General features: G+C 39.4%; 1 protein-coding gene across 1 annotated transcript; it reads right to left on the bottom strand.

Moving 5' to 3' along the window:
* Positions 1-890: 890 nt before the first annotated feature.
* LOC124113157 (G-protein coupled receptor 183-A-like) lies at positions 891-26,709 on the bottom strand. The gene is made up of 2 exons (XM_046473410.2): positions 26,623-26,709; positions 891-2,722 (listed from the first exon to the last, which is right to left on the bottom strand). The coding sequence occupies exon 2, from the start codon at positions 2,161-2,163 to the stop codon at positions 1,069-1,071; it is 1,095 nt and encodes a 364-aa protein (XP_046329366.1). The 5' UTR covers positions 2,164-2,722; positions 26,623-26,709; the 3' UTR covers positions 891-1,068.
* Positions 26,710-27,618: the final 909 nt, after the last annotated feature.

Here is a 27,618-nt window from a genome sequence, read left to right as displayed (position 1 = left end):
ATGTTATTAAGTTAGGTGCATGGAATTTTTTGTTCCAGGTTAACGCATTGGGCAAGTATTTTACCATACCAGAAGTGATACTAATGACAACAAGCATAAGAAGTGATATAAGATATCTAAACTAATCTAACGCTAGCAAAGGCTATAAATGTTGTGTTCCGAACTAGTCGAGAGAGTTAGAAATATGTGTATGCATGTTATTGATTGTACATTTATTAAAGGTACGTTTTCAAACAGCGTAGAATAACAATATATTTTATTTTTCAACCTCTTTTGATATTAAATATGTCAGTCAAGTTTACCTGATTTATTATCCAACACATTGAGTACAAGGAACCAACACTATTCAATGTCTTTTGAGCAGAAAACCAATAGTATTACGTAATAAAACATGCTTTGCCGTGAAAGCGGAATGACTAAACAAGCCAAAGATCGCCAATACATCGTCTCATATAAGGGGCCATATATGAGACCTATATATAGGGAACCTCTATGCATTCTAATTAAGTAAACGAAAATGACACTATGTTTACAGATACGATATCTTAAGAAATGTCAACAAGAAAAAAACACATATCTATGTACTTAATGTTACAAAAGGTGGATGAATGAACGAATGAATGAATGAATGAATGAATGAATGAATGAATGAATGAATGAACATCAAGGTGGCTTTAGCAACATGTAAGCCTTACGGTGACTGAAAAAAGATAATACTACAAATGAATACGGCCTGTTAATATTCGTTGATGTGTATAGGCAAGTAAAATATACATCATTATAACAAAAACATAATGCTACTTCAACCTTTACAAATATTAGAAATATAACTTTTACAAAAAATAAATGTCAAAATAATCGTCTTATCATTGACGAAAAAGAGACAACGAAGGAAATAGTTAGCATTGTAATACTGTGATGTAATCGTTGTGGGGATATATTCACGACAAACCTGTATATTCATTAGCTTGGACTAATAGAAAAGTACACAATAAAGTATGTGTACAGTCATGTTACAAAGACAGTCACGTTTTTCCACTTTGTTTTGTAGTGTCATCGTCTTTCAGGTCACTCAATATCAATGTTTTTGCATTGTTCAAACATCGCTTCCGTCTCCGAACACCGTTTAGAAGATGTGTGAATTTGTGCGTTTTCAGCCTTTTTACACCCCGAACAATACAATCGTTTAAAAATCATCCTAAAATTGTCACCAAAAACCAGATACACGCCGCAGTGGACTGAAAAGTTCATGTAGTATACCAGTTCAAAGATTCTATGCAGAACACGGTCACTCAAACTAGGCTTCGTTTTATATATGCTCTGTAGTACCATCATCTTAATTCTAATTACATGGCTTGGCGTATGAAGCAAAAGAAATATGATAGAAACTGCAAACAACAGTTTTGAAACTTTCATTTCCAACACCGAAGTCTCGTTTCTCCTATGTATGGACGTCATTGGAATGCTTTCAAACAATCTCTTCCTGCGCTCATGGGATTGGATGGCAGTGATAGAAATAGCTATGTTCAAGAAAACCATGACAATAAGAGGAATAACCAATGTTAATATAGAGTCAACACACGTCATGGCAACCAGCAATTTTTCGTATTTTTCAAACACAAGGCAACTTGAATTAATCCGGGAACTTATCAGTCCTGTTGTCCATAGACTGAAGCTATACATTCCTACAGAGATGATTATCAGGATTACGATGGTGTATTTAGCACGTTTCACATTACACAGGCGTGCCACGTGACTTGGAAGGGATACCCTGATAAAGTTCTCCCACGTAATTATCACAACAAACCACACGGACAGGAAACCAGTTGTATACGTCACAAAAACCGTCGCTTGACACACTCCAATTGTTTCAAACACTGGCACGTCCAGGCGATAGAGCCACACAATCACCAGGGACAACAGGAACAATAAATCGTTGATGGATTTTGTTGCCAGATACAGACAACATGACGTTTTTCTGAGGTTTGGACTCAGGAATGTTCCTGCCGCCAGAATATTGCCGACAAGTCCGACAATGACTACAACTATCAGAATTCCAGTCTGAAAATGAAGAACTGTTTGATACCATGGATTGTTTTCCTGAGCGGTTGAATTGTAGTCAGACGAGATATTGACCCCACCAACATCCCTGCCTGCATTCATGGTGGAACGTTCGTCAAACGTGCATCTTAATGGGTTGTCACTTAATGGACTGATCACTGACAAATTTTCGAATGCTAGTATATGATTTGTAGTGTGTTTCAAGGCCTTAATCTTGTGTCGTCTCTTGGAGTTTTAACTGATGTATTTCTGGGTATGTTAACTTTCATATTACCATATATATAGTAGCGATAGCCTCCTATATTATTAAATGGTTAAAAATGCATTAGCCTGTTTGGAAGATAACTTCAATATCGTTTCAAGGAGTTATGGTTGGTTGGGAAGGGAAGTCGTTCTCTTTTTAATTATATGTACCGTTGGTGAGCGAGTCATCATCAGTCCATACAGATCTTGATTTGTGTTTTGGCATCAGCGTCGCATAGCAACCTGAGTGCGGAATTCAAGAAGCATGGGCCACTGTCCTGCACTGGAATAATGCGGACTGTATCTTCAGACAACAACGAAACTGAGAAGGGTCCTGACTTGTCAATATCCGACATGCTGTATTGTTGATCTTCCTCATATACTCTCTCTCGTTGATGGCCCCGCAATGCCTGTCTATCTGAAAACCAAATCAATGATTAAACAGAAGGTAAACAAGTCTGGGCCTTTATCAACGAATCTGCTGTGTCAGGGGAACATTTTCATAAAATTAAGTTTAAGCCTAATCAGAAAGAATTAAATAGTTTTAAAAAACGACATTGAGCATATTACACATGAAGATGTCATTCTTCTTTCCAAAGAGTTTGGATATATAATATGCTCCTGACGAATTGGAAGCAAAACAGAACTCAGTTCATACGATTAAACAATAGGGAGTAGTTGTTAAGCAAAAACATTAACAGTACAAAAATACCTTGAAAAATATTACTCCTTAATCAGCATTGACGTGATCAATACCCGAGTGTAATCATTAGCGCTATTACCCTAAACAACAAATGTTTAGTAGATTGGATCACCGTAGACCACTGTGGAGCTTCTGTGCATTTAGACAAAATATTGATGTTACAAAACAAAACATTTCGCTGAACATGCTGAATTTGCGGGAAAAAGTGTAAAAAACATCAGTTCATCTGTTCGTTTCAGAGAAAACGTGTAAACTGCCGGGCAAAAGAATCCATGTTTACATCAATGTTTCATGGTGGCTGGAATGAAACCGACCAGAACGTGTTTTGCGATGGTGCTGTATTTGGTACGGGTATTATAGCTGTGGACCTTAAGTTTGTCGTGTTTCGGCGACTGTGTTCATTTAGCCTTGTTACGTTCTGATAACGTTTTAAATCTTTTGGTCAAATTGACATTTCAAGTGTATACTTTCTTTTGCCCGACAGTGTATATCTTGAAGCAGTGAGGTGAGGTGAAATGGGGTTTAACGTCGCGTCCAAGATTATTGCACTTATATAGAGACGTGCATGCACGTGTGTGTGTGTGTGGCTGCTTGTACTAGTCCGGACTGATGCCGATTTATAGTGCTAGCTCACTGAGATACCATGCCGCAGTTTAACATGAATACCCCACTCAGACACAGTATACTGACTCCGAGCCGACCAGTCCTTGTTTTAGCCCCTTAATGTCGAGCGCCAGACAGGGTAACAACAAGTACCATCTTTAAACGTCTTTTGGTATGACGCGGCCGGGGATCGAACCCCGGACCTTCCGCTCTCCGGGCGGACGCTCTACCACAAGACCACCTTGAAGCAGTGAGATATTCTGTTTATAGTAAATTATTATGGATGAATATTAAATTAAATTAATATCATCGAAATATTAACAATAAGTGCAATTCAGTTTCAGCTTCCTGCGTATTACAAAAGCCTAATGGTGCCACTTTGGTAGCATAATTGTATTATCTCAAATCGAAAGTCCTTGTAATTTCATTTTTTTAAAACTTTTTTTTGAAATTTTGATTTTCTTTCTCTTTACTTCGATTACATTTTGGCAATTTAGATTATTTTCTCGTTTATTCAAACATATTTCTACAAATCGAAATTTCGATTATTTGTTCGTTACTTCGATTAATTTCTGGTAATTTTGAATTATTTGCTCGTTATTGCAAGTTGATAGACAAAAACTCGAAATTTCGAGTATTTTGTTCCATACTTAGAATTTTCCCCCCATACTACAATCTCGTTATATCAATTTATTTTAAAAACTTGAAATTTCGGTAATCAAAATAAACTTAAAATATCGAGAGAAAAATCTTGTAGTAACGAGAAAATAATCGAAATAACGAGAAAAGAACTGTAATAACGAGAACATTTGCGAACAAATAATTGATATAAAAAGCAATTTCGATTTAAAATAAAATAAAATTTTGATGCCAAAGTGACACCATAAGGCCTTCGTAGCATTTAACCTAACAGAGTCTTTTACGTTTTTCAATGCCATATAAATGTCTATATTCTTTACATGTTAGTGTGGACAAATAATATTCAACAGTTAACACAGATTTATATTCTTTGTACACGACTAATTTGTTGGATTCAAATAACTTGCTATACCATACTTGACAAGTTCCGCCAAAAATGTTTGTTGTTTGTTTTTTGTCTAAATCACAATGGCCCAACCACACAACGGTAGCCTGTAAAGAAAAGTGTTTGGACCTGACAAATCCATGATTAAACCATAGACAACGATCAATGCCGTCAGGAAACTATGACACGCTATCAGCCTGGTCTTCGTGCCTGAGCACCCTATCCGTTTAGTTTCCTCGTACGACCTGCATAGGTTGCTGGTGACCCATTCTAATCCGGAATCCCCACGGGGACATGCTGTCTATATATCTAAATGTATAGACGGGAAGCCATGGCTATAAACATGTAACAAGAAGTCAGGAAGTTAACAATCGAAACATTTTTACTCTTTCCTTTTTCATTAGAAATCCCTGCTGATGTACGTTTCCGGCTATATCATTAAAACGTGTTTCTGAATCACTATCAAATAGTGATGACACCAGGTGTTCACGAACAGGTGAGCATACAGTAATTCCGATTCATATCCATAAAGTTGGTTGGTTGTGTAACGCTGCACTCAGCAATATTCCAGCTATATGACGGCGGTCTGTATATAATCGAGTCTGGGCCAGACAATCCAGTGATTAATATCATGAGCATCGATCCACGCATTTGGGATCGATGACATGCATCAATCAAGTCAGCGAGTCTGACCACCCGATCCCGTTAGTCGCCTTTTACGACAAGCAAAGTCGCCTTTTACGGCAAGTATCGGTTGCTGAAGACCTATTCTACCCCGGAATCTTCACGGGTCACATGACTACGGTGCTGACAGACGAAGGATTATGATCGGGGCGAAATGGGATCGGAACCTCTGACCTGGAAATCCTTGCACATCTCTGGATTAAAGCTGTACCAAGCGAAATACAGCAACTTGACCAATGGTCCACTCCGTTAAGGGACCGCTACGTATGTCTAAAACGGTACGTTTACCCACAGTGCTTACGTAATCAGGGCATTACGTCCTCATATGACTGAAAATATACAGAATCAAATCTTAAATGTAAATTAAACAGATCTTCCGTGTATGTCTCGTTAAAGATAAAAATTGTTTTTCGAGTTGCCAATATTTACGAAGAGACAACCACATAAAAAGACTTTGATCACATTATACGTTTTTAATAAAGACAATCATTATCATATCACATACTTATTGAATTAATCTTTTTTTTTTGCCCCTTGGTATTATTTAAGATGAACCAATAATGACGTTTGTTTCGTTTTTGAAATATATCATAATTTTTCAAGTTGTCACCCATTGGAGCTTGATTACAAAGGAAATGTGTAAATGACGGTTACGGCGCCTTTTGTCGGAGAGTTTCTTTCGAGCTAAGTAGAAAATAACCATCCTTTCTGGATGTTTTGTGGAACATTTTGACAGGACACGCTCACCTGTTCGCGAACAGCTAGTACCATGACTATTTCAAAGTCATTCATCAACACATGCTGATTATCCAGTGATTAATATGTCAGAGCCAGGATCCACGACTTCGGGGAACGATGACACGCAATCAACCAAAATTCATCGAGTTTGACCACCCGAACCATTTGGTAGCCCCTAACGGTCAGCATATGTTGCTGGGGACATAATCTAACCCAGAATAAAACATTTCCTATGATAATTGAGAGTGGTTTGTCGCTTGGGTGATGAGGTTAATCAGACTGGGGTAACGTGTGGGAAGCTGGGATACTGAATGATCCCCACCCCTAAGGTGCTGTGTGACAAGTTGCTGTCATGAACAACATTGATGTTTTGCTTTAAAAGTCTATAACTTGTTCACGTCGCTACAAGGCCGGAACAATGCCGGTGCAATGTTAAAGTTTAACACACTCACTCACTGTGAGGTCATCTACATACTGTAGCGGCTATATATAGCACGTATGGGGGGCACGGGTGGCCCAGTCATCTAAGGCGCCGCGATTCGCTGTGCAGAGCTGCGTCCCTTGGGCACGCCAGAAACCTATGATTGTGGGTTTGAATCCCGGTTCTCCCCGATTATGTTTCTAGGTTTCTCAGCACCATACCCGTGCTCGTGGGTTTCACCGAAGTGGTAAACGTCTAAGACCTTCATCACTTCGGGCTTTCCTCCCACATTAAGCTGACACGCCGTGATATAACTGGAATACTGTTAAAAGCGGCGTTAAACCGAGCTCACTCACTTACTATAGCACGTATGACCTGAGGTAAATCATCTCTGCCAAAGTATGAACTATGTTTAAGACAGGGCTTTGTTTGTTTGTTGTTGAACGCCGCACCCAGCAATATTCCAGCTATATGACAGCGGTCTGTAAATAATCGAGTCTGGACCAGACAATCCAGTGATTGACATCATGAGCATCGATCCACGGAATTGAGATACGATGACATGCATCAACCCAGTCAGCGAGTCTGACCATCCGATCCCGTTAGTCGCGTCTTACGACAAGTATAGTGGCATTTTGCGGCAATCATGGGTTGCTAAAGACCTATTCTACCCCGGATCTTCACGGGTCAGACAGGGCATTGATTTGGCAACATAGCGACGAGAACAAGTTAAAAACAGTCCGTCATAAAATATAACAAATATCCATTATGTGACCTGTCAATGTGCTGAATTACCGACTACGCAGCCTATGCTAAAGTAACGTCTCACCCACAGAGGAGCCGACTTGTAAATGTCAAAAGCTCTACTGTTTTTTCTCCCAGAGTATATTTACAATTCAGCTTATATACAAGAGAGGCACCAAAGCGCGGACAATCGCGATCAAAGGGGTGTTCGTTTTCTTTGCGATACCCATCCTCATTGAGTTTTGATCCGAGTAACAATCCGGGTAATAATCAACAGTCAGGTGACTGCGAGCGGTTTTATTTTGCAGTGCCCTTGATCAAAAGCCCTTCAGATACTACATCTGCACATATTGTTCTTTCAATTCGAACTGGTAATGTACGTTCACTGCGCATGCTGCTAAATAAAGACGCTCACACTCACCTGACTGAGGATCCTCAGTCGGATTGCAACCAAGTGACCAAAACTTGATGTAATGTTTTTCGCTAGCAGATAGATTTTCTTGAAAAGCACACTATGCAGTTTTCGTCATTATTGTAAGTAATATTCCTTATATGCAGACTTGTTGTTTTCTCTTTGTTTGTAAGTATGTATTTTTTTTAATTTGAAGTTTACACAATATACGGCTTTTCCATTGGACGAGAGAGCGGTCACATGACCGCGAAATTGACGTTCATAAGTGTATGAACGACACAATTTGACGTTCATACGTTTTTCACGAGACCGTGTTCTTGAACACTGACGGACTACTTCCACATTCCTGGGGAAACCCCTTTGGAATTCCCCAGCACGAAAACATACATAAGCGTTCTTTCTGATCATTTAGAACCTTTATTCTTGGTCTCAGCGTCTCATGTAAATGTATAACATATACATGTAAAAATGATTCTCTATCCCGATTCAATATAAATAGGAATATATGTTATTAGCCATATTTTGTTATTTTGTGTACGCCTATTGACAAGGGGCAAGATTTAAATTGTTTTTATTTTATTCATAATTGAAACATGTCTGTGACCAGATGGAGTTAATTCAAAACTGGCTGTAAACTAAAGCGTTTTCCTCGACGGGACAAAACTGGTGGAGGAATGTTATTGGCAAAACATATCGACTGCCATTCTCCATTTGAAATGAAGTATGTTATCCTCTTCTGGGGACAAAAATCCGTCCAAAACAATCTGTATTTTCACAGACCGCAATCCCCTCGAGGTAACAATCTCACAGCTTCGATTTTCATCGGCGGCTTATCCTTGTGATAGCATAGTTATACTTGGCGACTAATCATTAACCAAAACAATACATCGTCTTTCGTCACATGATCAAACGCAACAGGTCACTGAGTCGATTCTGATCACATCATTGATTGTGTCATCTCAAAGGACGTCAGCCTAATTAACAGTTACAGGTTGAAAACCGTCAAATGTCGGATCAATTCATGGTGACTTGGGACCAGAAGTAGTGAATTTCATATTCGTAACATCAAAAGCATTTAATTTGAGGCTTTAAAGACTGACCTTCAGTTGTCCGTTCAATACTGTAACAACCCCACCCCCCACCCCACCCACCTCAACCCTCGACCACATTAATGAATTGGTGAACGCGTGGTGGACACCCCTTCCTAACTTTTGTTGGACGTACATGTTGCAGTCACAGTCAAGCAGATACGGTGTAGGGACATAACACCATTATACTCTGCAGACGTCATGAGGGCAAATAGTAGAGGCATATCGCTGAACGTCGTTTGCGTAAGACACATCTGGACGTTCACAGACACATGTATAACTAACTCCTAAACAAGCATGTAAACATATAATTCAGAAAGCCAATTCAAATCATCTCATAAGGAAATCATCAATGATTCTAACAAACCACAGCAATTGTTTGCTACGTAAAAACTCGGATGCAACTCTGCCACACGGAACTGATGTTACCCAGGCCACACAAAGCTGTGCTTATTTGACCGATAAGTAAATCAATCACCGGCATCTCTTCAAAGCGTGGAAACCATAGATGCAGTTACATATCCATCTCCAGAGGTTTAGGACAATTTATCAAGTTTAAAGCAAAGGCCATCAGAAGTTTAAGGAGAGAACAATGTGTAAAATGCATTGCTGAAGACCAATTCTAACCAAGATCTTCACGGTCGGGTAGCCTAGTGGTTAAAGCGTTCGCTCGTCACGCCGAATATCCGTGTTCGATTCCGAACATTGGTACAATGTGTGAAGCCCATTTCTAGTGGAATATAAAAAGTGGCATAAAACCGTGCTCACTCGCTCTTCACATGATTACAAGCATGGGTTGCTGAAGACCAATTCTAACACGGATATTTACGGGGTTACAATGCCTGCACTGTCTAAGACCAGTTCCAACCCTGATGTTCATGGGGGTACTGGCATGGGCTGCTGAAGACCAATTTACGAGCATGGGTTGCTGAAGACCAATTCTAATTAACCCGTTTCCTCACAAGGGTATAAAACAGGCACACAATAAACGTAACAATTTTTTGTAACCTGCGTTGTATGTTTCAGTGTGGCTTTGGTCGTATCAATATTATGGATATATCCTTATTTAGAAAAGCTTGTGTACCTAAGTTTTATGACCGTACTTCATGTGTATTCCGTATAACCTATAATATCTGACAAATGATATCGACCAATGTGGCATCCATGAAAATCAAAATTGACAATTCCTTTCGAGATTCTTATTGATGAGCAACAGCAAGTCATGATCCCATCCAAATTTAATGTTTTTTAGACGTACTATGGAAAATTACAGTTAATTGTGTTTCATTCTACCTCAATACCAGGAATATTGGCACAGTTTGGGTAGATATTACTTGCATGATAGTGTGCCCCCTGATCCGCTGTCGTTTTAATGTAATAGTTGTAGTTTAAGTGTAAATTGACGTTCATTATCACGAGATAGATTTTTCAAAGATTAAACATAGACGTCAAATCGAGTTCGTTCTATTCCAAAATAATTTCATGCATAATATCAAAACCCTGATCACCACATCACCCATCCAGCCAATTTGCTGGTACCAGAAGGCGACGACACCCTTGTCATCCTAATGCAATACCAAGACCCAAAACTGCTATTACAACATCTAAACCAACAACACCCCCGAGTACAGTTCAGCATCACCTTCCTAGATGTCCTTGTCTCCAGAACCCCAACCAATAGAATCCAAACCAGTGTCTAGCGGAAGCCCACCCACACCGCTCAGTACATCCACTTCAACTCCAACCATCCCCTTAGAACTAAGTCTATTAGTCGAAACAGGCCGCTATTCCAAGCCACCTATTCCTTTAAATGATAGAATATGTAAATTTTGTGCAGAAAAAAAAAATATGTTATTGAGGATGAATCACACTTTGCACTAGATTGTTTTGTATACAGCGACCTGAGATATCAACTACTACACAAGGCAGCTGAATTAAATCAAGACTTTTATTATTTTAATAGCATTCAGCAATTATCTTTTTGATGCAAGAAGTGATTTTACAGCCGTTTTTAGCAGCACATTATACAGCATGTATAGAAGGAGAGTGCATCTCTTCTAGTCTTAACATTGTATATAATATTTTTATTTTGTGTTTTATATTTAATAATGTTATATGTTTTAAGTGCTTTTAGAGTGTCTCATAAGCCCTAGAGGCTGGATATTGTACTTTTAATGGCAACTTGCTTTTGTTTAAAATGGGTTTTATGTACAATATGTGACACTTAAATAAACATTTCTTCTTCTTCTTTCTTCTACTAAGACTGGCATCATCACTACCCTCACTAAACGATCAATCAACACTTCTTCTGCTGACCTCAAACCTGGGATCGAACACCTCCGCCAAGACTTCACTCACCTCAACAATTACCCACCCAAACTTGTCGAAAAGTCATCTTTTCTGTACTCCATCCCACACCCAGATCTGCGACCGACCCCTAAACCTGAATCAGCGTCCTTCCGCATCGTCCTCCCATTCATAGGAAAAGCCCCCCGCGTCATCAGCCGCCCCCTCAAACAGTAAGCCAATATTGACAACTAATTCACCAATTCCACCCCCCCTCAATTCCCTACTAAGAGCCGACGGCGGAAACACAACCAAACGCCAAGAACCTAAAGGTGTATAAAACTGACTATAACTGTGGACAATCCTACGTAGGTGCAACATCCCGCTCCATCAACACCAGAATCAAAGAACACAAAATTTCAACCATCAAATCAGACAGTAAACCGGCCATCTCGGACCATATCAGCAACTGCCCCAATCACATCAACTGGGAAAACGTCCAAATCCTCCCCAAAAACCTCTATGACTTTACTAAAAGAAAACTAACAGAGGCAGTCCACATTCGCCGCAACAAGCCATCAATCAACAGAGATCAAGGCTATTTCATCCCATCCGCCTACTATGAACTCAGTAAGCCATAATTATCCCCCTTCAGTATACTTATCCCGTTTAATTGACTTCCTGTCTTATTGGCATCCCCGTCATGTGTTCTCTGTCCATCATGTTGTTACAGTATTATGCCTCTGTTGTCATTACTTAACCTACTCATGTTAATCCCCCTCATATATGCAATTGTTGTTACTGTCAATAATCTACTGTTAATCCTCCACCTACTACATATATTCTGAACCATGGTCACCATTCAGCCTTGCTTGACAACGGTATCAGGATCTATACCGAAACGTCGCCGTTACATTAATTAAAGAAGTTGTTATCCATAAACTGTGTCTACTTTATGATCCGTCAACTTCTAAGTAATAAGAAGAGAGACACAATTTTTTATGGATAACAACTTCTTTAATTCTCTGAAAAGCGAAGTTTCGGTATAGATCCTTATATCGCTGACAAACAAGACTGAGTAATGCCCAACAAACAATTCAACAAATACTTCTTTATTAAAAAAACCGAATCTTCTTTTACTCATTCCGTTTCATAGCTTTTGACTATTCCTTCATTTTTCAAAGCAAATATAATGCAGTACATAACTTAATTGCAACCCCGTCGACGCAGACCTCGATAAAGGACAATAACCGGAATATTTTGAGACCACCCCCAACTCATGATCAGGTGACGTTTGAACCTGTGAGAATGCACGGGCCGGTGTGAGGTCATCACCTTGGGACAGGTGTGAGGGAATTACCTCAGGCAATATCCCGTTTCAAACAAGCATGACAACACACGAATATTTTTATCATCATTTTACCTGTACTAGTACCATTTTAGGCAAATCATCTTTAATTGACTCTTGTTTTGTGTACACAATTCGTTCACGCTTTTTTAATATTGTGATCACATGATATATGAAACTCTTTTACATTATTTCTATAGAAATGTTAAAAAGATGGACAAATATTGCGACATGTACTCCGTTGGTCGAACCTTACGATTATTCTGATAATTTAATGCAAAATAAATTTTTTCGCATTTTTCATTGACGAGATGAAGGGAATTAACTACTTAATTAGGAACTAAACACTATTAATAATATTTGTTTGTTTTTAAATTTTTCATTGGGTATTTGATGTTTGTAAAATTGTTGCCTGACAGACAGGTGCGCGTCTTGTCCATTTGAGGTTTAAAATCAACATATCTTTTTTTTATCTATTCAAGATATTATTTTTATGGTAAAAGCAGCCTTTTTATGTTGTGTCTAAAAAGCGGAATGTTCTGTTTTACGATTGTCTTCCTTTATGGCCATCTATTTGTAGTGTAGAATGTATAACGTTATACATCAGCATACAAATCCATTTTATATATATGTCGTTCCGATATAGGGCAGTATTTAGGTCGCTCACAGTTTACGTAAAGCTGATAAAAAGAACAGACACAAAGAAATCGTGGCACAATACTTTTATCGGTGTACGATGAAGAGAGGTGAGATGTTGACGCCTAACAAAATCTCGGACAGCACTTAGCACTTTCTGTTTTTCAAACCGGTTTTAAATTTAAATTTGCAGTTACATTGACACCACCATATTGGAAATTTGATATTCTACATCCTTCTACATTCTACTACATTTTATAGTCGAAGGACGACCCAGTGCAATTCAGCGCAATTCTCGCACAACGTTCATTTTTTATAAGTTATAAAAATGTGTGTCAGAATGATAACTATGCAAGCAGGTTGTTAAAATGAAATTAAGGAAAATATTAATTATAATATGATTTGCACACCCTTTCATCCCTGAATTCTTGAAGTTCTCAAAGATTGTGTGGTTTCGAATATGACCCAGATAAATATTGATATTTCACAGCAATTTAGCTAAGCTATGAAACACGCTAATGTACAAACGATAAGTCTTTGACTGACTGTGGCGTCAAAACAAACTCATTCATTTACTTGAACTGAATGTTCATCTTAATTGTTATGGACAGTCACGGAGCCGTGATCCAGAGAACAGGGTGTCATTTGATAAAAATATAGTAATAATAGGATTACCAGAAAAACGGGGTAAAACACCCAAGCCAATCAGCTTCGCTCAGGAACACCAGAATAAGTCACCAATAAACGTGTATAAGTGTTATATAGTCACTGCGAAAGTAATGAGTGTTTGTCTTTATTGTTAACATTCAAATACGTGATATCTGTATCAGCGATATTGTCTACGTTCCACCGGTGAGTAAGCGTTAGCCTTACTGTCTCGTAGTATAAATATTGCAAGAAAATGTGTTCCTGAAGACAACACGATACAGTTTTTACGACACATCACGTTTGCACTAGCGCTTGATAACAGCCTTGTGTTTAGGTGTTTCAGTTGTTTAAATTGCTGTTCTTGATACTGTTGATTAAACTTTGATACAATTAACAATATAAGGTTATATGAGAGTATGGCTTTCGGACGGTAACATGTGTTAATGTATATCTGATATATGTAATCAAAGATGACATAAATAGAACAATGAGTAGTACGTCCTGATTAATGTATAGGCAACATTTACTAATCAAATTCAACAACTCCCTTTTAAGTCTTTTTTTCCTGACTTAAAAGTAAATGCAAGAACACAATCGTCCGGAATACAGTCCACTTCCATATGACCATATAGCATATAATAAGCTTTCGGGTTTGGATTGGTTCGGGTGGCAGACAAGATATCCATAGAATAGGTTCATCTCGGAATCTCCCATATCACTGGGACTCCTCTTCAATTTAAATGGAGTTACTTGATTCTTTCAAAACTATTCAGTTTTAGAGACTACGCATTAGTCTGGATAGGCATCACCAGTTTGGAATTTGAAACTAATCTGTTTACATTAACAGGACACTGCTTAAGTGTCATGTACAAATGAGAAAGTGGAATCCCGTCATTTTGGCGGACGAACCTTAAAACTATTAATAAACATCCGAATATATATGCATATAATATCTGGCAATATGCACCAAGTTCACCTTCTACAAAAATAAGTTATAAAAGACGGTTGATATTCGTTTGCGTATTTGACGATTATATAACTTGTGAAAGTATAAATCCTTTTCCTATACTGTGACGTTCCTTGCGCTTCCCTAATTATTTTGATTAAAATTATTTCCGTTATCATTGTATTAGTTAATGGGAAATGCGTGCCGATAAAGTACGTACCATAAATTTATGCGACATTGTACGATTCCGAACTTATCACGAGACTGTGTTTATGAATCATTGTCAAATAGTGGTGATATTAAATCTGGGAAACAATACGCGAAATCGCGCGTGCACAGAACGGAAAATTTGGACAAGGCATTCATCAATCCGCATTCGCAGAACGATTGATTTCAGTACTTCCGCTAAGCGCTTCGAGTACAGCGTCAAACTCGGGCCTATAATCTAACACGCGAGAACTGACCAGTGAAATCTGAGAAGTAGAAATACCGGTAGACGCTGTTGCTTGATTGACAATGTCAATCAAGAAAGGGAGGAACTTGATGATATCGTTTTCTCCGAGTAAATTCCGATGTCAAATAACGACGTTATTGGGACGGAAAAACGATGGTTTGAAACGCAAATAACGTCGGTTTTCCGTTTACGGAAAAAAACGTCGTTTTCGTGTTTGTAGTGTAACACAAACCACATCGTGGTATTGATATCATAGATGTAATTATTTTGGAATAGAACGAGCTTGACTGGACGTCTATGTTAAATCTTTGAAACGAATATCTCGTCTAATTAAACGTCAATTCACCCTTAAACTACACCTATTACATTTGAACTACAGCGGATCAGGGACACACTATCATGTTAGTAATATCTACCCAAACTGTGCCAATCACGATATTCCTGGTATTGAGGTTGAATAAGACACAATATACTGTAATGTTACATCTAAAAAACGTTAAGTTTTTATGTGACATTGTGATCACGCGATATGGGAAATTGATCATTAGTTTCCACTGACAGAGTAAGATGGGATTTAAGAAAACATATTGTGATCCAAACACAAGTAATACTGTGAATATTTATCTTTCGTCATTAACTGTAGAAATAACACGAAAGAGGCAGTTCCGCTAAAAAACACATTAAATTGTTATGGAATATCAAACCGTACTTACAACTGCAAATTATTGCCATTTCAACTACAAGATCTAAATATGTTCTTTTGAATTTCATGGTCATTAGCTGATTCTTGTTCCATCTCGTCGTGACCGAATGTTGGGAAGATTGATTTGATTACTGTATTTGTTTCTCTTGTCAGTGTTATGTGTTTCTAACAGTTTTGTAAAGAACATGTTTCTCTTTAGTTTTGTTTTCATGATGCTTTTCTGCTCATCAATAAAAAGCTCGAAAGGAACTGTCAATTTTGATTTCCAAGGAGTATAATGAAGAGACATTGGTCGATATCATTTGTCAGATGTTATATGTTATACAGAACACACATGAAATACAGTCATAAAACTAAAGTACACAGGGTTTTCTAAGGATATCCATAATGTTGATACGATCGAAACCGTATAGAAATATACAACGCAGGTTACAAATGCTTGTTACGTTGATTGTCTGTCTATGTTTTATGCCCCGTGAAAAGAAACGGGTTAGAATTGGTCTTCAGCAACCCATGCCGGTAAATTGGTTTTCAGCAACCTATCCAAGTACTCCCGCGAGGATCTGGGCTAGAAGTGGTCTTCAGCAAAGCATGTTTGTAAACCCGTGAAGATCCGGGTTATACTTGCTCTTCAGCAACTCATGCTTGCAATTATGTGAAGATCTGGGTGAAGATCTGGGTCAGGATGGGTCTTCTGCAAAACATGTTTGTAACCCCGTGAAGATCCGGGTACTTGGTCTTAAGCTACCCATGCTTGTAATCACATGGATATCTGGGTTAGAATTGGTCTTCAGCAACCCATGCTTGTAACTCCGTGAAGGTCTGGGTTAGAATTGGTCTTCAGCAACCCATGCTTGTAACTCCGTGAAGATCTGGGTTAGAATTGGTCTTCGGGAAACCATGCTTGTAACTCCGTGAAGATCTGCGTTAAAATTGGTCTTCGGGAAACCATGCTTGTAACTCGTGAAGATCCGTGTTAGAATTGGTCTTCAGCAACCCATGCTTGTAACCATGTGAAGATCTGGCTTAGAATTGGTCTTCGGCAAACCATACTTCTAGCCCCGTGAAGACCCAGGTTATAATTTGTCTTCAGCAACCCATGCTGGTGCCCACGTGAAGTTCTATCACTGGACTGTTTGAGCCAGACTCGAATATTTACAAACCGCCGTCATAGAGCCGTAAAGTTGCTGCGTGGCGTTAAACAATTAACAGCCGTGTTCCTTTATTCAAGGCATCACTGTACTTTCTCGTTTGGAAGTGACAACATCAAGTGGATTGTTTGCGGTATATGTAATTGTGCTTTATAAGTCATGTACGATACCACGTCTGAGTAATTTTGGAGCATCTAGGCTAACCCGACATGTAGCTAGGCTAAGGATGAGACGCCCCTCTATTTCGTCTCTGGTCCAAGGCGTACAAAGCCAAGGGGACCTGACATGATAAAGTCATAAATATACTTAGGAAACAGTAACTGTGCGTCATATAATGAGGTATACATGTTATGTTATTTGAAAATAACAATATTATATTTTGTCATTCGTTTGATCAATATTTTATCATAATACATTCATTGACAAAACTCATACCTGATAACAGGAGATAGAGTGAGTGGTGTCCATGTGCCTTCCATCTGTTTCCTAAACTGAAAGAACACCTTCGTGGAAAGCCCTATGACGACAATGGTCACCTCAAAGATCGCCTTGAATGGGTTTTTCAGGGTGGCTTCAGAAATCTTCTTCCTGACTGGAATTTAAAAGCTTCACTATCGATATGAAGTGGAGTGAAAAGCAGGGTCATTATGTTGAAATTAAAATTAAGAACGCTTTCACAATTGGTGGTTTTGTTTGTCAAACTCAGAACATTTTGAACTTAGAACTGATTCGTGTCCAGATTGCCCCGTTTGTGTTTCTAGGTTTGTCAGCACCATGCCCGTGCTCGTGGGTTTCACCAAAGTTGTAGACGTCTGAGACCTGCATCACTTCAGGCTTTCCTCCCACATTAAGCTGACACGCCGCGATATAACTGGAATACTGTTCAAAGCGGCGTTAAACCAAACTCACTATTATATATCTCTCGGTGAACAGATGGTAATTAAATAGGTTGGTAAATAATAGGGCTGTTACAATTCACCCGCGTATTCGGTGAATCGAACCGCATACCTTCATGAATTGAATTCGTTGTTTGTGGTCACTAGAATCGAATATTTACCCAAAACAGTTAAAGACTGCAGTCATGTGCATTTTACAATACCCTGTACCTAAAATATCCATAAGAACTTACTATATGCATAGAACACGTCCCATTTTAATTCTGGATACCCAAAAGTCCAGAAACTCTACGGTCTTTGCCGACTCTCGATCAAAGTTATTTACAAAATTAAACATGCAGTTTTCATGGGAACATACCAAGGAAGAAAAAATGAAAACAAAATTGTTCAAAAACTCAATATTTACACTATCTCGCCCATGGGCCTGCCCATGGGCGAAGACTGGCCCATGGGCGAGAATATGTTCCTTTACTTAAAACTCATGTTTTTGTTTCGCAAATACATTAAATGTATTTATTCAAGTATCATGACAAAAAATTTAACTCATTTTAACTTAATTCAACTATTTTATAGCGATATTGAAATATTTTGCCCATGGGCGAGAAAAAAGTTTGGCCCATGGGCGAGAATATGGTCCTTTACTCAAAACTCATGTTTTTGATTCACAAATACATTAAATGTATTTATTCAAGTATCATGACACAAAATGTAACTCATTTTAACTTAAGTCAACTTTTTTATAGCGATATTGAAATATTTCGCCCATGGGCGAGAAAAAGGTTTGGCCCATGGGCGAGAATATGTTCCTTTACTTAAAACTCATGTTTTTGTTTCGCAAATACATTATATGTATTTATTCAAGTATCATGACACAAAATGTAACTCATTTTAACTTAATTCAACTATTCTTTAGCGATATTGAAATATTTCGCCCATGGGCGAGAAAAAGGTTTGGCCCATGGGCGAGAATATGTTCCTTTACTTAAAACTCATGTTTTTGTTTCGCAAATACATTAAATGTATTTATTCAAGTATCATGACACAAAATGTAACTCATTTTAACTTAATTCAACTATTTTATAGCGATATTGAAATATTTCGCCCATGGGCGAGAAAAAGGTTTGGCCCATGGGCAAGAATATGTTCCTTTACTTAAAACTCATGTTTTTGTTTCGCAAATACATTAAATGTATTCATTCAAGTATCGTGACACAAAATTTAACTCATTTTAACTTAATTCAACGATTTAATAGCGATATTGAAATATTTCGCCCATGGGCGAGAAAAAGGTTTGGCCCATGGGCGAGAATATGTTCCTTTACTTAAAACTCATGAACATGTTGGCGGTGTATTGCGTGAAAAAAACCTGCTTGAGATCACTTGATCGATAATGAGTCATGCCCCCTAGATTGGTCTAACAGTCGTTTATAAGGCGTAGTGTGGTCCGAATCAATCTCCCAATGCCATAAAGAAAACCCGATATACCAAAGTTCGATTTAGTTCAAAATATTTATTAAAAGGGCTAAAAATTTGCCTAAATTATGTTTCATGTGCTCGGGTTTTTCACTGTCCAGAGAGTTGCCACCAACCTCAGGTTTGGCATGGACATCGCTTACTCCCTGTGTGATCAACGCTACACCTGAAGCTTAAGTTAGTTCATTATGGATGTCAAACACAGTTTTAGCCATTCCAAATGATTAATGTATGGCTTGACATTAACTGTTGAAATTAGTACGAAATTGCTTTTATATTTTATTATTATAATTATGAACTGAACCAAAGTTCCAAGCTACTCGGTAGCACCAGTCGTCCAAGGCGCCACAATTCGCTGTGTAAGTTGCGTCCCTTGGGCACGCCAGAAACCTATGATTGTGGGTTCGAATCCTGGTTCGCCCCGATTATGTTTATAGGTTTCACCGAAGTGGTAAACGTTTGAGACCTGCATCACTTTAGGCTTTTCTCCACATTTATCTAACACGCCATGATAAAACAGGAATAAAAGCGGCGTTAAACATAACTCATTCCAACACTAACTCCAAGCTACGCCTAATAATAATATGGATATATTTTGGACATTGCCTGTAAGGAATATGCATCTGTCAAAACTATTTTTTACGAAAGAGTATTTTGTCTCCATTTACCAATCCTGATTTCCCATGGATATGACATGGTCAGGGAGATGATGTGTCAGACATAGAGACATCCGTGTGGGTTTGTGTAATCCAAGACGTCGATGACGTTATATCTAACAGTGTCATCCTTAGTTGGAGAGTCTAATGACTGAGGGGCGGTTAGGTAGCCAAGTGGTTGACGCGTTCTCTCGTCACACCAATGGCCTGGGTTCGATTCACCACATAGTTCTCATGTATGAAGTCCATAAATTGCGTCACCGCCGTGAACTTGGCATATTAGAATTGGAATATTGGTAACAGCCGCGTAAACTTATACTCATTCGCTCGCTGAAGAGTCCGTGGGTCGATCCCAAACTTAGGTTAAAAAACGAAACCCATTCCGTGTCTCCCGTCCTAAAAAAGCTCCAAAAATGGTTCTCCACCAAAACATAAATCGTTCACTGGACAATTTAAGCTGGATGTTCTGTGTAGCGGGTAAATATTATTTAATGTAGTTTAAATATTAACACCCCCCGCCCAATCGCCCAACACCCCCTCCTCCCCCGTTCCATACACACGCACCTGAATATTAAGGGATCGACCACAAAGAACATAATCAGACATTCTTACATATCTTGAAACTTCAGTTTCTCCCGCTTTGAGGTTCAAGTGAGAAAACATTCAGTGATGAATTTATTGCTGTACATAATACGTTCTTATGGTATTGACCCGTGAAGATCCGGGATAGAACAGGTCTTCAGCAACCCATGCTTGCTGTAAAAGGCGACTATGCTTGTCGCATGAGGCGAGTAACTTGATCGGTTGGTTAGACTCGCTGACTTAGTTGATGCATGTCAACGTATCCCAATTGCGTGGATCAATGCTCATGATTGCAATCACTGAATTGTCTGATCCAGACTCGATTATTTACAGACCGCCGTCATACAGCTGTAATATTGCTGAGTGCGGCGTTAAACAGCAAACAAACAAACAAACGTGATCTTAGGGTATTAATGTATTGTTGACAATGTCGCTGTATTGACGATATCATAATGACAACATTGTTCTGTTTATAGTGGTATTAATATCCCTATGAGTAATGAGATTAGTACTTGGAAAAACATGTTCTTTACCGTGGAGGGTTCTGGGATAGAATTGGTGCATAATGCTTGTCGTCCGAGCCAGTACACTGGGGATCAGTTCGTCACGCTGAATGTATTGAATCGACAGCCTGGGACGATGCTTATGATATCGATGATTTGAAAATATAATTTCTAGAGAGGTCATGATGTTTTGGTGAAAGCTATGTTCCATGTTTTTTGCCAAAGACGGACATTAAAATTATCCCTTTACAACTTTTTGACAATATATGGTTACATCAGTTCCCTACGGATGTTTGAGTGTGGGAGTTTCAAAACATCTCCCTATATAAGGTGTTCATTTACCTTTTCTAAAAAATATTTTATCATTAAGACAAAAATACTCAAACTTTCATGATACTTTAGGACTTGGAAGACTCCATCTATCAAACTTAGTTAAAATGAGAATGAAATGTGTTGCGAAATTACTCTACCCTTAATCATTTAAATTACCCTTCCTTGTATACAAGTTATTGTTTAATGACTACCTGTTCGGATCGATCCCTTGACGAACTTGGATTTAGTTTCATCTGGTTTTAACAATTTCAAAAATGCTGCTTATCAAAATATTCAGTCCATACAAAATTAAATGACATTAACCTGCAGTGTTGGATACGTGCAAAAGATACATTAAAGTCCTCAAAAGGCACAATGTATAGTATCATGAAAACGATTGTCACAATTTTGAAAATTTACTTTCGGAACATGTTTAGCGAGTCTTTCTTAAGTTTAGAACTTGTAACCATAATCTACCTTTTGATCCTAGGCAATGGAGAAACATTGCTCTAACAGACTGACCACTGACTAAACGATCTGACATAGGTGATGAATACAATTATTTGTTTGTTTGTCCGTCTTTAGAAAACGAAAAAAAACAGTTTTACACAGGTTTAAATACTAGTACATTAACGATTAGGAACAAATTTTGTCATTGTCATTGTTCAAGCTAAAGTGTAAATAAGTTCAGTTCAGTTCGGTTCAGTTCAATCACGGATTCATGATTCAAAAGGCATGATTCAAACACCTAAGACCCAGGGACTTTGTCGACATTCAAACATCAAATCAACACCAAACGCTGTCAAGGATTCATGAGTGCTATGATGCCTTGCTGGACTTTCGTCACGTTTTTAAGGAATTATTCAAAAACGTTAGATCTAGCGACTTTGTCTTCATTCAAACATCAAATCAACACTAAACCCTGTCAAAGATTCACGAGTGCTATAGTGCCTTGCTGGACTTTCGTCACCTTTCTAACATCAAATAAATACCAAATGGCACATGGGCTTCAAAAGCATGATGTTAGAACACAAGATGTTAACCTGGACTTGCTTCATTATTCAAACATCGAATCACCAACTCACTCGCAAATTCCGCCAAGTGATAGCATGACACAAATGATAGGTCTGATGCATGACATGTTAAGTTGCATTTTCTTAATATCAAACATCGAATTGATACCAAAAACCGCCAGGGACTCGCGAGGCGTGATTTATTATGATTATCACCATTATCAAGATACAGAGAAAAATGAAACAATAAATAGAGCAAAGAATGTTCGGGTGATTCTGGGACAGTCAGGATGGTTAGGCTCATCATCAGCTCAGGGCCCATGCCCCTTCTACACGCAGCCTAGAGAGCGAATGGGACTTCTCCCAGGAAGCGCTGCCTAGTTGAACCCACCAAATACTTTTCGGAGAATGTGAAGACTCCCCAACACTGCAGCCTTCTGCAGTACCCAGATTGTCAGAAGGGCTGTATTCCTGGTAGCAAACCCGGGTACTCTCCCAATGTCAGTCAACAGATTGGGAGGTACCAAACCTAAGGCACCGAGAATAATGGGGAGTCGGATAACTTGGTACTTGGGATGCAAGCGGGACATTTCGAAAGCGAGGCCCTCATATTTGCAATATTTTTTCCTCAATCTTGTCAATCACATTATTGTCAAAAGGGACAGAAAATTCAATAATTTAAATGATTTTATTGGATGTATCAAAAAGGAAAAGATCAGGTTTGTTGGCCTTGAAGGGCCGAGGCTGTAAATGTGCCTACTGCAAAGAATGTTGTATTTATTATTAGTATTATGAGTAGCAGTTTCTTTCTTTGTTGTTTATCGCCCCACTCAGTAATATTTCAGCTATATGACGGCGGTCTGTAAGTAGTCGAGTATGGACCAGACAATCCAGTGATGCAATTGGGATAGGATGACATGCACCAACCACGTCAGCGAGCCTGACCACCTGAACCTGTTAGTCGCCTCTTACGACATGCATAGTCGCCTTTTACAGCAAGCTTTGGTTGCTGAAGACCTATTCTACCCCGGAATCTTCACGGGTCTATTAGCAGTTGTAGTAGTAGTAGTCGTCGTGAGGCGATCACAATTGATAGGGTAGTCAGACACTTACACTGACTGCGGTGCCTCCCGACTGTGTGGGACGTTGCTCCTATTACCAGACACAGAGTTTTCTGGCGCAGACGCAATTACCTTTAGCGAGGCATTAAGCAACACAACAACAACAACAACAACAACAACAGCAACAAACATAAAGAGAATCTTTCAGTTATATCTAAGGAACGTGAACACCATGTCTCCATCTGAACCGCTGAAGATAATGTCATGCTTTGACGGGTAATTGCATTGAAACCTTTATTCATTTAGTTCATGTTTTCACGACGAATCTGATATGGCGACCTATAACTTCAATTCAGTGTGATGCTGGACGTTAATGCCTCACAGCAACTGTCATCTTGCATGGAAAATAGTCATCAGCCACAATACTCGATTCCCGTCGATGGTAAAATGAAAAATGTCATTTGCACATCGTACATAACTGGTTATGGAATTACATAACGAATTTGGACCCGTGAAGATTCCGGGGTAGAAGAGGCTTTCAGCAACCCATGTTTGCGGTAAAAGGTGACTATGCTTGTCGTAAAAGGCGACTAACGGGATCGGGTGGTCAGGCTCACTGACTTGGTTGATACATGTCATCGATCCCAATTGCTTAGATCGATGCTCATGATGTCAGCAACTGGGTTGTCAGGTCCAGACTGGATTATTTACAGACCGCCGTCATACAGCTGGAATATTGCTGAGTGCGGCGTTAACCAACCAACAAACAAACAAACAAAACGAATTTGACACATACACAGAACGAACACCTTATTCTGTCAGTGGTGCTACCAATCATCTGCCCCACATGGGGCGGTCGGGTAGCCTAGTGGTTAAAGCGTTCGCTCGTCACGCCGAAGACCCGGGTTCGATTCCCGACATGGGTACAAGGTGTGAAGCTCATTGCTGGAAATCCCCGCCGTGATATTGCTGGAATAAAGCTAAAAGCGGCGTAAAACCAAGTTCACTCATTCACTAATCTTAGTCCCTGACAATGCTTCGTTTGTTGATTAGTATGATTAGGGTAAAATTGGTGAGTAAGTTTGGTTTAATATTCAGGCAGCTTTTAAACATATGTCAGCTGGACCATGACGTGTGAGATGGCGTGATGCGAACTACAAAACTAGGTACACTTTTAGCACTTTGGTGAAATGTATGAACACAATAATGGTGCTTTCAAACCACGGATAATGAAACCAGCGAGAAGATCATCTTTACACTATAAGGGGCGCCATGTGAAGCACGTTAATTAGGCGATAAACATACGGTGTTTTCAATGTAGAGCTAGGTTACCTGTAGATTTAACCGCGCTAATTTGAAGTTAGACCGAACCGAACGCGCAGCGTGAGGTTTCAAATGTTAAATTTAGCGCAAGGCTTTCGCTCTACATCGCTTGTCACCATTATGACGTCATATTGCTCATTGTGACGCACAGGATATGACGTCACAGTCGTATATAGAAAAGCGCCAAAATTCCAAGCTCTCTGTTGTCTTCAAAACGTAAATATATTCCCTTGTAGATTTCTGTCGTGTTTTCTGCACGAAATGTATTGCCACGCATCCTTTGAATATTGTAGTAACCGCATCTGTGCATTTTGTAACCTGTAATTGTAGGTATTATTATTTAAATAGGCCTACCGACAATGACTGAAAAAAGTACTATTCTTTGAATATTAGCTTCCGCGGTGATGCGGCCGTCAAACCAGCTGTTTCAATCAGGGGGTTTATTGTGATTTAATAGCCTCTGATTGACCAATCAGAATCGAGTAAATTCCAAATTCATGGTAGAATGACCACTGAGCCACCTCTGAATACCTGATTTTTATATTATTAAAGGATGACCTACATGTGCTTCGAGATGAAGTAAAGTAAAATGGACCAACTTTTTTACACATCAACAGATGATGAACATGTACTCGTCATAGGTATTGGCACATGGACATATGGACATGTCATGAACTAATGGACATCTGATCACCATTCTCACTATCATATGCATAAGGACATTGCCGCATCATGGACAGCGACGTCGACATCTGAGCATCAGTGTGTGAGTATGGTTTTACGCCGCTTTTAGCACTATTCCAGCAATATCACGGAGGGGGACACAACAAAAAATGGGCTTCACACATTGTACCCATGTCGGGAATCGAACCCGGGGCTTCGGTGTGATGAGCGAACGCTTTAACCACTAGGCTACCCGACCGCCACCTGAGCATCAGATACGTGGCAATCGACATATCATATACTCAGGCATTAACACAATAATTCATGATTATTCTAAGAGATATGAAAACAAATTTGTTCATGTCATTTATGACATGATTATAATTGTTTATTACACCACGAGGGGCACGGGTGGCGCGGTCGTCAAAGGAGCTGTAGAGAGTTGCGTACTATAGACACACCAGAAACCTGTCATTGTGGGTTCGAATACCGGTTCGCCCCGATTATGTTTCTAGGTTCGTCAACGTCATACCTATGCTTGTGGGTTTCACCGAAGTGGTAAAGGTCTGACACCTGCATCACTTCGGGCTTTCCTTCAACATTAAGCTGACACGCCGTGATATGAATGGAATACTGTTCAAAGCGGCGTTAAACCCAACTCTCTCACTCACTATTTTCAACAAAACTTTTCAATCCGTCAAAGTCAGGAAGGGCAACAGTAGGTATATTATCCTTCACTTTAATTGATAACTAAACACACTGATCCGTGGGTATTCCAAGCATGTATAATGCATGATTGCTCCAACGCGATCGTCAAATGTGGCTAATTGGTTTACAAAGAGCATTTATGAAAATAATAAGTTAACGCCGCACTCAGCAATAGATCAGCTATTAGATTCTCCAGAATATTGGTTGCCGAGTACCCCATGCTTGCCGTACGAGTTGACTATATAGATCAGAATTTCGGACTCGTGACAGGGTTGATTAGCGGCGGTGGAGATCGTTACCCATTATAATACTCACTAGTTGTCCCCCTTCACAGTCAATTCTTTACAGGCCGTTGTTATATAGTCAGGATATTGGAGAACGCTTTGTGAAGCAACACGCAAACAAACAAACTATCAAACGAGGAACTTTTATTCTCAATACTCCAAATGCCACTTGAAGCTCAGATTTTAACTTTAAAATTTGAGGCAAAAACGCAAGAACAGAAATACAAAGATTAAAACATCTAAAGTCAGCCTTACCTTGAAGACTTCATAACATTCCAGCCTTCCGCTCTAAACGGAATGTTACCTAGGTCACCATAAGTGTATCAGCTGCGCACACTCTTCCATCGCGATATTAGAAATGATTCTAGAGTGCTTGGCTTAGAAGCAAATACGCTAGAGGATTTTGAATCAATATCAAGAAGCCAATGAAATCCACTGTAGCAAACAGAAGCGCGCAGCAATTAAGTTGAATCTGTCTGTATGGTAGGAACATTGCCGAAGTTTGAGTTACTGTATCTTGGCGTGTGGTATCGTGACATCATTAGGTCATTTTAAGTGTCACCGACCTCTTCGATCGTGTTAGCAGATAAATATTGCTGTATTCTAAAGAGGGTATGTCTCGGAATCAGAAGTAGATCATGTATGGATCCGTGGTTTAGTGGCAGAGCGTCCGCCCGGAGAGCGGAAGGTTGGGAATTCGATACCCAAAGGCGCTGAAATATGGTACTTGGTGTTACCGTCAGTCTGTACGGGGATGTGCAGGTACAATGAGATACCGTCAGTCTGTACGGGGATGTGCAGGTACAATGAGATACCGTCAGTATGTACGGGGATGTACAGGTACAATGAGATACCGTCAGTCTGTACGGGGATGTACAGGTACAATGTGATACCGTCAGTCTGTACGGAGACCTACAGGTACAATGTGATACCGTCAGTCTGTACGGGGACCTACAGGTACAATGAGATACCGTCAGTCTGTACGGGGACCTACAGGTACAATGAGATACCGTCAGTCTGTACGGGGATGTGCAGGTACAATGAGATACCGTCAGTCTGTACGGGGATGTACAGGTACAATGAGATACCGTCAGTCTGTACGGGGACCTACAGGTACAATGAGATACCGTCAGTCTGTACGGGGACCTACAGGTACAATGAGATACCGTCAGTCTGTACGGGGACCTACATGCAGGTACAATGAGATACCGTCAGTCTGTACGGGGACCTACAGGTACAATGAAATACCGT

The sequence above is a fragment of the Haliotis rufescens genome, unplaced genomic scaffold (genome assembly GCF_023055435.1).
Source record: "Haliotis rufescens isolate VD_foot unplaced genomic scaffold, xgHalRufe1.0.p SCAF_9, whole genome shotgun sequence".
Classification (NCBI taxonomy): Eukaryota; Metazoa; Mollusca; class Gastropoda; order Lepetellida; family Haliotidae; genus Haliotis; species Haliotis rufescens.
The sequence above is the reverse complement of the archived record's forward strand: the minus strand, read 5'-3'. Positions and strand labels throughout refer to the sequence as shown.